The 14,882-nt window shown below is 48.0% G+C and overlaps 1 protein-coding gene across 1 annotated transcript in view; it reads left to right on the top strand.

The window, feature by feature from the left end:
- The window catches only part of LOC135088093 (bridge-like lipid transfer protein family member 1), a 78,858-nt gene that overhangs the window by 21,564 nt on the left and 42,412 nt on the right, over positions 1 to 14,882 (top strand). The window contains exons 23-46 of the mRNA XM_063982981.1: positions 581 to 757; positions 1,331 to 1,542; positions 2,297 to 2,426; positions 2,871 to 3,122; positions 4,027 to 4,201; positions 4,453 to 4,587; positions 4,707 to 4,874; positions 5,914 to 6,091; positions 7,900 to 8,076; positions 8,114 to 8,302; positions 9,440 to 9,586; positions 9,642 to 9,743; positions 9,793 to 9,900; positions 9,950 to 10,057; positions 10,113 to 10,214; positions 10,270 to 10,371; positions 10,551 to 10,685; positions 11,201 to 11,485; positions 12,648 to 12,770; positions 12,852 to 12,995; positions 13,108 to 13,207; positions 13,322 to 13,539; positions 13,622 to 13,726; positions 14,493 to 14,763. Of these exons, the coding sequence (XP_063839051.1) occupies positions 581 to 757; positions 1,331 to 1,542; positions 2,297 to 2,426; positions 2,871 to 3,122; positions 4,027 to 4,201; positions 4,453 to 4,587; positions 4,707 to 4,874; positions 5,914 to 6,091; positions 7,900 to 8,076; positions 8,114 to 8,302; positions 9,440 to 9,586; positions 9,642 to 9,743; positions 9,793 to 9,900; positions 9,950 to 10,057; positions 10,113 to 10,214; positions 10,270 to 10,371; positions 10,551 to 10,685; positions 11,201 to 11,485; positions 12,648 to 12,770; positions 12,852 to 12,995; positions 13,108 to 13,207; positions 13,322 to 13,539; positions 13,622 to 13,726; positions 14,493 to 14,763 (3,843 nt within the window). The remainder of the gene's footprint in view (positions 1 to 580; positions 758 to 1,330; positions 1,543 to 2,296; positions 2,427 to 2,870; positions 3,123 to 4,026; positions 4,202 to 4,452; positions 4,588 to 4,706; positions 4,875 to 5,913; positions 6,092 to 7,899; positions 8,077 to 8,113; positions 8,303 to 9,439; positions 9,587 to 9,641; positions 9,744 to 9,792; positions 9,901 to 9,949; positions 10,058 to 10,112; positions 10,215 to 10,269; positions 10,372 to 10,550; positions 10,686 to 11,200; positions 11,486 to 12,647; positions 12,771 to 12,851; positions 12,996 to 13,107; positions 13,208 to 13,321; positions 13,540 to 13,621; positions 13,727 to 14,492; positions 14,764 to 14,882) is intronic.

Below are 14,882 nucleotides of genomic sequence, written 5' to 3'. Positions count from 1 at the left end.
CTGGACCGCGTCCATGCCAAAGCTCAAAGGAGATACTTTTACAGCGTTTTAAATTAGCAGTAACAGCAAATAAAACATCGTTGTAAGTGTAGGATGTCCCATCGCATCTGCAATCCCATCCCATCAACGTCACGCGCTTACGTCAACGTCACGTGCGTTACGTTTAACCGGCACAAATAAGGTGACGTTTGTCGCTGAAACAGCGACTACGTGAGCAATATACAAAGTTGATGTTTATAAACAGAAAAATAAGACTGAGTTGCGCCACCTAACTTTGTTAAAGTCAAAGTAAGGTGGTGCCACCCAGCCTAAGAGTCATAAATGCTCTCTAATGTATGTAAAGTAAATACTTTTTTACTTTAAGGTCTATGGTTTGTCTATGACTTTGACGTCTATCAAATGAATGTCATAGTGAAAAGTCATTGTGGAAAATGTGAAGATATTTTAAGAGATAATAATAAACTTTAAATGTCGTTTCTTTTATTTTACAGAGCAACACATGCGTTTATTTTATCTCTGAGAAAGAGTACATTATATGTATTTAATTACCTACTTATGTATTTAATTTTACGATTGCCAGGCGAGTCAAAGAAGAGCGGCGGCGAAGGCGGGTCGGGCTCGAGCGCGGCGGCGCCGGCGCTGGAGTCGCTGGGCTCGATGCTGTCGCTGCTGGCGTGGGTGGACACCTTCCGCATCGACATCGTCGTCAGCGACCTCGCCGCGCGCGACCGCCGCCACCCGCAGCAGAAGGGCAAGGGTGAGTTGTGCTTGCAGAAATGTGGTATTGGTATAATTCATAGTAACGCCTTCTTTACAAGTTCTGCAACTCCTCTTAATCTTCTCTCTTTCTCTCGCATCTTACTTTTTGCTCCCCCCCTCTCTCTCTATCTGTCTCTCTTCTCTCTCTTAATTATATTCCACAAAGTAAAGTGAAAGGTTGAGTTAAAAACAGTACGCAGACCAGGTAGCTGAAATGACCGAGGATACTGAACTCGGCGTCAAAAGAACTATGCCATCGAGCCTTAGGATTCAAACCCCCGTATACAGTAAGCGCCAATGGACGTACCAACCTTGCGATTATTGTGGTCTATACCGCGAAATCTTCCCCTTTTCTCGTGATAATAATGATTAAGAATCCCTCAATACCAGAATTAATCGAATTCTTAACTGAGTTTCTTGTGCTGCTTCTTCTTAGCACTGGCCCATTTATTGTCCCGAAGCAGTGGTAAGGTTAATGGGACGTGTTAAAGTGCTTTTCAAAAGCCTACTTGCAAAAATAAAATCAGTTTTTTTTATTCGAAATCTAATAAAACTCAAACATTATTACCAGGCAACCCATCATACATCGACATCCCGTCCGAGACGCCAGCGTTCCTCTGCGAGAAGGTGTCGATCGACGTGGACCTAAAGAAGGTGGCGGACATGGCGGTGGACGACCTCATCCAGCGGCAGAACGTTCTTTACATCTCGCGCGGCCAGCTCAAGAAGCACATCAGCACCGTCATCAACTTCAACATCAGCGTGCGGTTCATCTCGCAGCAGGTAATGAACGCCGCTGACAATATGCGTACTGTGACCTTTCTGTCAGTTGCCAGAGTTCTCTTCGACCAAATACCGTCCACAGCTGGTCAACAAGTCCTAACAGATTTTCACAACGCCTGGTCTTGTGCTTCCCTCATCCAGCTTAAATTCCTGCGACCTGCACTAGGTCGTCGGTCACTTATGATTGACGTAGTGTGGGCAGGCACCCCACTAGGTGGACCGACGACCTAAAAGTGCCTGCAGGACTTGTCGTTGTGTAAACCCTTCGGGAAGACCTTTGTCCAGCAGTGGACGTTATTCGCCTGCAACGAACGAAGTTTGACAATCACGCAAAGTTGTCAGTTTCGAAGTCCTACCCTAATTCTTTTATCTTAAGGTGACGGGGAGAGACCCTGATCTTAATGCATAATGCTGTTAGACATAACTGATTTGACTGACATAATTCAATCAGAGCTTGGTATAAGAGTAAAAAAAAAATCTGCTGTAATTGAACTGCATCTGTAGTTCCGCTCACTTATGCATGAGGCACACTGAAAACCAGCGTCGTGGCCTTCCCCACCGGCACCTGGGTCACGGCATCTGTTGAGTGGGGTCCCATTGCGATGGGCATCGCTGTTGCGACAGGGTGGCACTGCTCAGTCCACTTTCTCTTCCATTGTTATGTTTTGTCTCTGTCTTTTTTATTATTTACCTTTGTTTTGTCCTTGTGTGATGTTCATAGCAATAAATGTTTCTTTCTTTCACCATCCCCCAGGTGAACATGCCTCTGCTGCGGCTGCTGCACCAGATCAGCAACATGTACCAGAACGTGAAGGACGCGCAGACAGAGCTGCGCTCGCAGACCAAGAGCCAGCACCGCCAGGACAAGCACACCTCCTCCTCGGGTGAGCTGACACCTTATATGCTTGTGATAAGTGCTATTTTAAAATAAATAAAATAAAATTAGCTTATTCAGTACATAGGCCCTTTCCAGGGCACTTATACAGGTCCAAAATATGGCTTGCCCTACCACTACTTCAGGACAACATATGGGCTGGTACTGAGAAGTGGCGGAAGAAACTCAGTCACCTTTGTCAACATAATGGTCATAAACATTATGATCTCATCTGCAGGCGTGCTGCTGCTGAGATAATGTGCAACTTCGTGCAGAGTCTAGCAATTAGAATGCTCAGTTATTTATTGTAAATGTTAGACATACCTGCTGACGACAAACTTTGTCCTGCAGCGAAGCCATAAAATGCTTGTATGGAATTTTCTGTTCAGTTGTAAATTGTGCCTTTGATTTTATTAACATTGTTAAATGAATCTTTGCTCTTTTCCATCCCCAGTGTCAGACTTCAGAGAGAACCTAGTCAGCGTAACGTCTCTCGACAAGGAGTCCCAGTACAGTGCCTTGGACCCAAAGTGGGAGGTGGTCCAGCCGGCCCTCAGCACGGACTTAGGCCCAGTGACGCCGTCGCTCAGTCACCACAAGCTGAGCGTAGCGCATGTAGGAGCGAGCCACACTCAGGCCCGGCCGCGGCCGCAGTCCTTTGCGCAGAAGTTAAGGTCTACGGGCAAGAGTGTTAAAGGGAAGCTGGGTAAGCAAAGTCTCAGTCCAGGATAGCTTATCTTGTGACACGTTTGTCTGGATGAACACCAGGCCGGAGCTAGGCCCGGTGACGCCGTCACTTAGTCATCACAAGCTGAGCGTAGCGCATGTAGGAGCGAGCCACGCGCAGGCCCGGCCGCGACCGCAGTCCTTTGCGCAGAAGTTAAGGTCTACGGGCAAGAGTGTCAAGGGGAAGCTGGGTAAGCAATGTCTCAGTCCAGTACTTGCCTAGTGGTACAAGTCTTCGCTTGATTGATTTACCTAGCATGAGCAGGCCTCCTACTAGGTGGTGGATCTGATAATGGTCGCGGGAAGAATCTGAATGCGGGCAGCGCAGGACCGTTCATTATGGAAAGCCTTGGAGGAGACCTTTGTCCAGCAGTGGACGTCATTTAACTGAAACGACGACGACGACGACGATTGATTTACGTCACGCATGGAAGTCGATATTATACTTAGAATTCCTCTCGTATTTCATTTGATAAAGTTCGTTGTAGGTTCCAAGATTTATCCCCTCTGACTTAACTTTAACTTAGTTGAGTATCGTTGGTAGCCACACTGTAGATCCTGGCTGTACAGAAATTGCAGTGGTGGGACTAAAAGTGTAATATGTTTCGTTTAAGGCGTCCGCACGTGTTAGACTCGCTTGCGTGTAACGGACTTCCACACGTGTGCATTTCCGTGCATCAATAGGCAGCCGTATGCGGCTGTTGACCGCTTTACTTAAACCCATCCACTTACGCCCGTATTCACAAACGATGCCTGCTTAAGTGAAGCAGCAAATCTAACGCACAGCGTTGAATAGAGCTCTGTGATTGGTTCGTGTGTCACCCTGTGCGTCCACATAGTAATGTTTGTGAATACGGGCGTTAGATACAATACGTGTTGTGCAGGCTACAGCTCGCTGAACGAAGGCGCGCACACGCCGATGTTCGCGGGCGCCGGCGCGTCGCCCGCACCGCCCACGCCGGCGCCCGACGGCAAGCTGGCGCCGCGCTGCTGGCGCACCGTGTACCTGCTGCTCGACCTCTACGCCAACATGCCCGACGCAGAGACCATCACGCACAGGTCTAGACACCTTACCGACACTTATTTAAATATTAAAATCTTATTGAGAATTCAGAAATAACGAACAAAGTTCGTTGTAGTCAGAGTCAAATAGTTCGTGACACCCAAAGTGGCCGAAAAGTTGACAACCCAACCTTATTTCAATTATAACAAAGACGTGTTGCGAACTTTTTGGCTTATGTCACGAACTATTTGACGCTGACTGTATGCACGGCAGGTCTTACTTCAATTGTTTTTTTGCATTTATGCAGATTCTCTGTGTCCCGAGAACTACCCGAGTCGTGCCGAGGCCGCGGAAGACCGAGCTCAAGAGAACAAAACGCCAGCAACTCGTCGTCGAGCGCGCAGCATCCTTCGCTGGCATTGGTTCTTGTTGGACGCGCCAGGTGCGTTAACTCTACAAAGTAGAAATCTCTCTCTCTAGCGTAAAATCTGTGATTTAACTCTACAAAGTGATAACTTTGAATCTTTTAACCATGTATTGACATTGTGTTTCTGTTTCCAGAATCCACCGTACTCGTCTACTCGCTTCGCTATCCGGGTTGAAGCTTGAAGCAGAGATCACGTCGCTGCAGGCGTCGCTGTCGGCATCGCGCTCGCGCCAGTGGTCGCTCACCGGCAACCTCGGCCGCACCACCATCGTGCTGCTGGAGGGCCGCGCGCCCAACCACCAGTGAGTCTGACGTCACACTCGCCCGCGCCAGTGGTCGCTCACCGGCAACCTCGGCCGCACCACCATCGTGCTGCTGGAGGGCCGCGCGCCCAACCACCAGTGAGTCTGACGTCACACTCGCCCGCGCCAGTGGTCGCTCACCGGCAACCTCGGCCGCACCACCACGTCGCTGCAGTCGTGTGAATTTTGTTTTCTAAGCAGCAGTGCTTAAATTCCTATGTAATCGCGAGGGGGCTGCGCATTCTTTGCGTGGTTACCGCGTTCACTGCACCTCGTTCGAATTTCAAATGACATTTAAAATTCGAACGCCCGCGCAGTTCGAATCCGTGTGGTTGTTGTTTTGGGTCAGCGCAACGAGGGCTATCGTTTTAGCGCTCACCAGTTGGCGCCACTGTAGAGTAAGGTCCTGTCACTTGCTAGTAGCGATGCAGTGGCGCCAACTGGTGAGCGCTAAAGTGGTAGGAGGACTATCGCATTTGCACTCATCAAGATGGCGCCACTGTAGAGTAAGGTCCTGTCAATCGCCAGGGGTGCCAACTGTTAAGTATAAAAACGATAGCCCTCATTGAATACTAAACGCAACCCAGAGGGCAGGGAGCATTCATACTCTGTCATGTAGGGCGACATTTTATCCTATAGTTGTTGCAATGAGGGCTATCGTTTTAGCGCTCACCAGTTAGCGCCACTGTAGAGTAAGGTCCTGTCACTTGCTAGTAGCGAAGACAGTGGCACCAACTGGTGAGCGCGAAAGTGGTAGGAGGACTATCGTATTTGCACTCATCAAGATGGCGCCACTGTAGAGTAAGGTCCTGTCAATCGCCAGGGGTGCCAACCGTTAAGTATAAAAACGATAGCCCTCATTCACAAAGGCGAGTGAGCTTTGCATGTGTGGTGGCTTGCTACTGTTTGATATACAATACACTATCGTTATGTACACGTACACACACAAGTAAAGCTCACCCACCTTCGTGAGTTGCAAGAACTATAACGTATATTAAGCAGAGCTTTATCTAATCCAGTCTTGTTTGTTACCGCACAGGACCGTAGTCCGTGTGAACGTGGGCAAGTCCCAGGCGCTGTACTCGTGGGAGGCGGGGCGGCCGGGCGCGGCGGCGCTGGCGTCGATCGGCGGTGTTCGTGTGGACTTGCCGCAGCATCCCGTGGCGCTGCACGGCGTCATGACGCGCTCCAGCCGCCAGCTGTCCTCGACGCTACAGGTACGTGCTAGATTCAAGTGCTGTAGACGACCAAATACTGTTTAGCACAGGACCGTAGTCCGTGTGAACGTGGGCAAGTCCCAGGCGCTATACTCGTGGGAGGCGGGGCGGCCGGGCGCGGCGGCGCTGGCGTCGATCGGCGGTGTTCGTGTGGACTTGCCGCAGCATCCAGTGGCGCTGCACGGCGTCATGACGCGCTCCAGCCGCCAGCTGTCCTCGACTCTACAGGTACGTGCTACATTCAGGCGATGTAAAAGTTCTTCGTATTTTTTTCTTGTTTTTTGTTTTTTTGAATACACGTCGAGGTCGACTTGATTTGTACCATTTTCAAGTTTTATGAGAGACGAGTTAGGACCAATTAATAAAGGATGATAGATGATATCCCTTCCCATCCTTTGGATCATATTATCATCATAATGGAATACTTGAGAGAACCCGAAGAATCACGCTGCACTGTTTTGTTTCATTTGCCCACACTCATGCACGTTCACGAACAATGGTCAATGACCCACCATTATTACACATTAATAGTCATCTAATCACGAATTTTAGAAAATAAAACAAAACCGCTAACATGACGCTTCATATTCCCGCCACGAAGTCCTTGTAAAAGTTGTTCACGTGACATGCGTGTGAATCACTATTATATCGCCGATGCCGATGATTGGTGAAAAAACCGTTACTACAATATGATCGAATTAACTGCGCACTTGGCGTGATGTCCATCGACGCTCCGGTACGGACGGGATGAATTCGGGGAGGTGTGCGAGAGAGTCGCATTTCAAATATGCGCATTTATCTTATTCGGATTTTACAGTTGCTTTTTTTTTATTCACAGAGATATAATGTGGTACAGTAAATGTGGTCTTAAGTTAAAAAGAGGTGCAGCTTATCAGCGAAGCTGGCATGTGAATTTTAGTTTTAGATTTTCACATTTAGGTATGATAACACAGTCAATTGAAATACTTTTTAGGATTCGTGTAATGGTTTTAGAATACAGTAATGTGACGTCATGATTTTGTGACATACATTTGTAGTCAAAAACGAATTTACTGCTACACACTTTGAAATACTGAAATGCTTTGCTTTGCACTTAAAATTTCGTTCGTTTCGGCCGAAAGACGTCCACTGCTGGACAAAGGCGTCCCCCAAGGATTTCCACAAAGACCGGTCCTGCGCCGCTCGCATCCAGCCACCTCCCGTGACCTTCACCAGATCGTCGGTCCACTTAGTGGGAGGCCTGCCCACGCTACGTCTTCCAGCTCGTGGTCGCCACTCAAGAACTTTCCTTCCCCAGCGGCCATCAGCCCTCCGAGCTATGTGCCCCGCCCACTGCCACTTGATTTTAGCGATTCTACGGGCTATGTCAGTCACTCTGGTTCTCCTACGGATCTCCTCATTTCTGATTCGATCACGCAGGGAAACTCCGAGCATAGCACAGTTTAAAGTAGCATAAAGTAGTAAGCATAGTTTATAATTAACTTTTTAAAAAAAATAAAACCGACTTCAAATGCGTGAACACAAAAAAAAACTAAAAATTAAAAATATTGCGTATAAAAAAGTTCATCCCCAATTTTCCACCCTTGGGGGTTGTTTTTTCTATTATTAAATTTAAATGGGACCACCCTTGAGGTATTACCTATACGCCGAAAAAAGATTTGTTCAAATCGGTTCATAATTGGCGGAGTTATCGCGTAACAAACATAGAAAAAAAAAAAAAACATACGGGTCGAATTGAGAACCTCCTCCTTTTTTGAAGTCGGTTGAAAATTAATTTGAATCTAACCTCCATTTTCGTATCCAATCAGGAACTCGGCGTGACCCGCACGTCGTCCCGCCTGTCGCGCGGCAGCGAGGCGGCGCCGGCGGGTCCGGCGGGCGGGGCGGAGGACGAGGAGGCGCCGCGCGTGCCGCCGCCGCGCCCGCCGCCGCCACGCACCGCTGCCGACCCGCTGCTGCATCCGCTGCATCTGCAGTTCTCCATCGTGCTGCAGGTACACACTGTGTTCACTAACCAACCAGGAACTCGGCGTGACCCGCACGTCGTCCCGCCTGTCGCGCGGCAGCGAGGCGGCGGCGGCGGCGGGTCCGGCGGGCGGTGGCGAGGACGAGGAGGCGCCGCGCGTGCCGCCGCCGCGCCCGCCGCCGCCACGCACCGCTGCCGACCCGCTGCTGCACCCGCTGCATCTGCAGTTCTCCATCGTGCTGCAGGTACGTTCGTTCAAGTTTTCAAGGATAACGTTTTTATTTATTTCAGGATAGGAATCCGGAGCGAGTCCGTGGGGCGGTGCTTGGGCACTGGAGATTTCCGGATCCCACCGCTGCCACCAAAATGTTACGCGGGGAATTGAAATTAAGTTTTTAAAAACAACTTTTAATTCGAACTTGAATTAGAATAGATTTTTGGATTATTTATCCGAGAGCAACCGCCGGTTTCGAGATCTGTACACGGACTGAAGACTCGAACGGCTAAGGGACAGGGCTTTCGATGCCAAACTGCTGACATGGCGGGATGGGCAGCCAGGGCAGCAATAAGAGATACATATACCGGATATAACAGTTCGTTTCAGCCTAATGACGTCCACTGCTGGACAAAGGCCTCCCCCAAGGTTTTCCACAATGAACGGGATCCGCAGGAGAACCAAAGTAACCGACATAGCTCGCAGAATTGCTAAAATCAAGTGGCAGTGGACGGGGCACATAGCTCGTAGAGACGATGGCTGCAGGTACGCTGATAAATTATTGATAACAGAGTTACCTGCGAATAATCATATTGATTGAAATTATGTTGCTTGCAAAAACAAAGCCTGCATTTTATCTCTATTCACAGTAGACATACTGAAATCGAACTATAGATTTAATTGATCTCAGTCAATGCCTGAGGTATAGGAGCGGCACAGGACGCGTGATTTTGACTATGACGTGATAGAGCATGCAAATCTGAAGTCTCGCTGACATTTGACTTACCAAAAAGCACCCTCCCGTGCCGCTCCCATACCTCAAACACTGTGCAAGTTGTGGTGTCAAAGTAAGACTGATGTCAAGATGTCGGACAACGACGCCGTATCAACTGCTGATGGGATTTATTGAAAAGACGTATAGCCTCCGAATGCTTTAATTGCACTGATTTTAAAAACGTTAGAACTACCAAAGTCCCAAATGTAGGTCAGGCACAGCTGGCCAAAGTGCAGGAATAAATGCAAGTTAACAATAAAATATTTAGTAATAAAAATGTGCGAGTTGACTCGTACACACTGACTGAGTTATCCCCTAGAACTATAGTCAAGGTTTAAAACGATGCGAATGCGACTGAAATTGTATATTATGTATATCTTGTGCAATTTTCAGAGCCTCAGCATAACGGCGGCGCTGCTACCGTCGTTGCAAGCGCAGTACAAGATGGAGCACGTGCACAGCTCAGGAGTCACGGGCACCAAGGCGCACTTCACCGTCGACTTGCCGCAGCACTCGCTCAGCTTCGTCACCAAGCTGCAGGTCAGAGCATAGTTGATACATAACCGCGGCGCTGCTGCCGTCCTTGCAAGCGCAGTACAAGATGGAGCACGTGCACAGCTCGGGAGTGACGGGCACCAAGGCGCACTTCACCGTCGACCTGCCGCAGCACTCGCTCAGCTTCGTCACCAAGCTGCAGGTCAGAGCATAGTTGATACATAACCGCGGCGCTGCTGCCGTCCTTGCAGGCTCAGTACAAGATGGAGCACGTGCACAGCTCGGGAGTGACGGGCACCAAGGCGCACTTCACCGTCGACCTGCCGCAGCACTCGCTCAGCTTCGTCACCAAGCTGCAGGTCAGAGCATAGTTGATACATAACCGCGGCGCTGCTGCCGTCCTTGCAGGCTCAGTACAAGATGGAGCACGTGCACAGCTCGGGAGTGACGGGCACCAAGGCGCACTTCACCGTCGACCTGCCGCAGCACTCGCTCAGCTTCGTCACCAAGCTGCAGGTCAGAGCATAGTTGATACATAACCGCGGCGCTGCTGCCGTCCTTGCAAGCGCAGTACAAGATGGAGCACGTGCACAGCTCGGGAGTGACGGGCACCAAGGCGCACTTCACCGTCGACCTGCCGCAGCACTCGCTCAGCTTCGTCACCAAGCTGCAGGTCAGAGCATAGTTGATACATAACAGCGGCGCTGCTGCCGTCCTTGCAAGCTCAGTACAAGATGGAGCACGTGCACAGCTCGGGAGTGACGGGCACCAAGGCGCACTTCACCGTCGACCTGCCGCAGCACTCGCTCAGCTTCGTCACCAAGCTGCAGGTCAGAGCATAGTTGATACATAACAGCGGCGCTGCTGCCGTCCCTGCAGGCGCAGTACAAGATGGAGCACGTGCACAGCTCGGGAGTGACGGGCACCAAGGCGCACTTCACCGTCGACCTGCCGCAGCACTCGCTCAGCTTCGTCACCAAGCTGCAGGTCAGAGCATAGTTGATACATAACAGCGGCGCTGCTGCCGTCCTTACAAGCGCAGTACAAGATGGAGCACGTGCACAGCTCGGGAGTGACGGGCACCAAGGCGCACTTCACCGTCGACCTGCCGCAGCACTCGCTCAGCTTCGTCACCAAGCTGCAGGTCAGAGCATAGTTGATACATAACAGCGGCGCTGCTGCCGTCCCTACAAGCGCAGTACAAGATGGAGCACGTGCACAGCTCAGGAGTGACGGGCACCAAGGCGCACTTCACCGTCGACCTGCCTCAGCACTCGCTCAGCTTCGTCACCAAGCTCCAGGTCAGAGAATACTTGACATATTAGTTGCTGTCGGTAATATGGAGTTCGTTCGTTTCAGCCAAATGACGTCCATTGCTGGACAAAAATCTCTCACCACGACCGGTCCTGTGTTGTTGTCCGCAATATTAATGTAGTGTGCAAATTTTGACTGGTTTCACTAAGAAACTGATATTATTGTAAGAGAGCGCAACCCACCAGAAATTAATTGTATAAAAACTAATAGTGGTGCAGTGGCGCTGCAACGTTTCCTCACGCCTCTATTTTCAAGACACCCTAAACAATATTTATAAATATATTTGGTTCCGTAACAAGTTTACAACAACAAAAAATATTGAATTCATACATGATGTTTATCTAGATGACCGAGGCCAAGCTCCCAGCTGCCGCATCGGTGGCGCTCCCCGGCGTTCAAGTGCGGGCTCGCGTGGCTGAACACGCCGGAGCTTCTACCACGGGCCCCGCGGGCCCTGCTGCCGCCCCGGCGGGCCCCAGTACTGGCACCGCGGGCCCCGGCGACGCGGAAGGCGTGGTGTTGCGAGCCGGCCGCTACTTGGCCGCGACAGCTGACATCGGCCTATTTGAGCATACGTTATCAACCGATCTGCTCAACCATCTCGTCTTTGTGCAAAAAGTTTTCATGAAGGTTAGTTCCTTTTGCCATATAAATATACGAGCTAAAATCGTCTAAAGTCTGGTCGCCGAGCACGTAGAATTTCGTCCAATGACCTCAAGCTACCCATCCTTATCGCTCGCGCGTAATTATATTGCTGTCGCGCTCCCACACTCACTGCTGCCGCCCGTTGTACAGTCGCGACAGCAATATAATTATGCGCGAGCAATAAGGATATACCTTAGTTCTTTAGAAATTTCCCTAAATGTAAACAAATATGGCCAACTGACATTGACGTATTTTTAGTCTATGTCAGTTGATCTACTAGTGATGCGACAAAATCTCTCGTTAATCGCAATTCTGTAAATGTCATTTACGGACTGCAACAGACGATTATTAGATTTTTAAAGATCGTTTGTAATTATTAAGATCAATCCCTCTTCTGATTGATGTTGTGATCAGTAATGTGATCGTCAAAATAGGATCTTCTTAATCAAAGAAAATTTAATTTTCCCTTTTTTAATTGTTTAGGAAATATAATTTAAATTATGCTGTGGGTCTAGACAAAGTGCACAATAAAATCGTAAACCAGTCGAAAAGTGGTCGAAATGCCTTTTTTATGTGACACTCGTCTGTATAATAAAGCTGAATTCAAAGACTTCTTCGCAAAGTGTGTTGTTGCATTCAATGAAGAAAAAATACATTGTTGAATATAACCTCGTTTATATTTTATTTTATTATCAAAGTAATTGGTAATTGAAATAATTGAATACTTGAAATAAAATCGATAAAATTTACAGATTATTATCTATGAATATTGTCTATGACTTACAGATTTTCCAGAGATAGGACCTAAATTTCAACGTCAAATGTCGATTTGACATTTTAACATGAAGCACAAATTTTCACCATCCAAATATTTTGTTAAAATATTTTGTTTTCAATGTTAGATTTCATATTTGTTTCATCATGAGAATAAAGTTGGTTTCATGAGCTTGTGAAATAATGTGTATGATATTAAGAAAACGTGAGTATTATAGTGTAATTGTGTGCACAAGTGTTTGTTTACATCGATGGAAATTTCTAAAGAATTAAGGTTTAGGTAGCTTGTGGTCATTGGACGAAATTCTACGTGCTCGGCGACCGGACTATAGCTCTTATTGGAATGGAGTACTAATCATTGGCATTATTACAGGAAGTAAATGAAGTGGTCCAAAAAGTATACGGAGGTGAAAAACCGGTCCCGCTATGGAACGAGGAGGAGGCGTCTACCTCTGCCCTCAGCCGGATTTTATTCTCACTTATTATTAGGATAAAGGTAAGTTATTCAAACTATTTATTTACTAACAAGTAAATGTACTCATGAACACGTCATGTGATATGATCCCTTTTTTTCTAGCGTATCCAATTGACCGCCACGACACCAAGTAACAGCGCCGTGCGGCTAGAAACGGGCGCAGTGGAGTTCGAGTTGTCCAATCGGGTACAAAATGTACCCCAGCCCGCTGAACCCCATGGCCTACGATTGTTCGCGAGAGCACAGGTACGTAACTGTACTTTTTTGACTTAAAATATTCATAAGTTTTATATTGTAAAGCGATGTTTAATATGTAAATTACTGAATTATTTTGTGAGCATATTATAATTTGTTTTAGGTGGACGTCAATCTCAGTCTAGGCCAATTAATTCGCAATGCTATGTTTGATGAAGCGGAACCAGAGTTTCAGCAATACGCCTTCTTCAACACGAGAATTGGTAAGCTAAGAATATGTTAATATCACATGAAATGGAACTGTCACTAATGTAAAGATCCCTGTACTCAATGATATGGTTTTCACATTTATTAATATTTATTTGTACGTTGTGTAGCCATGCGTAACGCCTTCCAAGACGAGATGGTAGCCGGCGAGGACAAGGAAGTGGTTCTGATAAACCTGAAGCGGCCGCTGATATACATCCAGCCCGTGGCCATCGACAAGGCGATTCTGGTGTGGCTTAACTACAAGAACGCTTATGAATACTGGAACGAAAAGAGGCTAAATTTGAACAAAGAAGTGCTTACAGCGACGCAGCAGGTCTTCGAGAAGGTATGTAACCTTCAATAATTGCTTGTAACAAACTTTAATAGTGCTAAATGATGATAGTAAATGTGATTGTTTCATTTGACAGGTCCAATTGACGTCTCAAATAACGACACCGCACCTCAGCACCCTGTTCCTGCAGTTGAATGTCGATGATATTGGCATCTGCTTACCTTTGAACCAACCGCCAATGGTAAGATATTTTTATTTTGTATTTTGTGCAACCAAAACTTAGATGTATTTCATTGTTCATCTTCATCACAAAATATAAATAATATATTCCTGTATCATGATAAAAATATCTATATGATTATATTTATAAAATTCAGTTAAGCGGTCAGAGCCCCGATTACGGTAATTTTTAACGTCTACAATCCAGACACGCTTCTCGATTCTGCGATACGATTGGTCGTTCAACAGCGTACGTCAGCTGTTTTGACCAATCCTATCGCAGAATCGATGAAGCGTGTCTGGATTGTAGACGTTAAAAGTTACCGTAATCGGGGCTCAGTACAGTGCACTACTGAGTATGTTAGGTATTAGGTACTGCAGTCTGCAGCAGTGACATGTGATTAACAGACCTGTCACGGTCAGTACGTACTACATGTCTGAGGCATATCTAAAAGTCTTGTTGAATTTTTATGTAACATAAACGCACCCCTTTGCACCGTTTTACTACGCAGGATCCATTGAACCTGTAGTACTTTTGGACTAAAGCCCGGTCTGTGAGCACGTAGAATTTTGTCCAATGACCCCAAGCTACCTAGCCTTATCGCTCGCGCGTAATCATATTGCTGTCGCGACTGTGCGACGGGCGGCTGCAGTGAGTGTGCGAGCGCGATAGCAACATAATCACGCGCGAGCCATAAGGATGGGTAGCTTGGGGTCATTGGACGAAATTCTACGTGCTCGCAGACCAGACTATAGTGATTCTCACGGGCCCTGGTTCGATACTTCAGGCGTCGTGGGGCGGCGGCGGGCGCGGCTACGAGGCGGAAGGCCGCGGCGCGGTGGTGGTGACGCTAGAAAGCACCAGCGTGGGCGCCGTAAGCTCAGGCGCGCTGGTCAGCAAGGGCCGCTTCGTGGGGCTGTGCCTGCGCTTCGCCGACGACTTCGAGGCCTCGCTCGACGACTGGAAGCCCGACCCCGACGAGGCGTGCATCAACGTGTGCAGCGTCTCTGAGGGCACCTACGAGGTGTGCAGCCGGACCGCTGCCGCCAAGAGGAACGGTGAGGCTGATGACGACATTAAAACATTATCTTGCAGAACATGTGTCAGGTATAGTATTTTATTCGGCGTGGCTAGGAATCGAGAGTTTATAGAGTACGGACTTTGTTTGCGATTGTAA

Source organism: Ostrinia nubilalis, chromosome 3, assembly GCF_963855985.1.
Source record: "Ostrinia nubilalis chromosome 3, ilOstNubi1.1, whole genome shotgun sequence".
NCBI lineage: Eukaryota > Metazoa > Arthropoda > Insecta > Lepidoptera > Crambidae > Ostrinia > Ostrinia nubilalis.
This window is presented reverse-complemented; position numbering and strand designations above follow the sequence as displayed.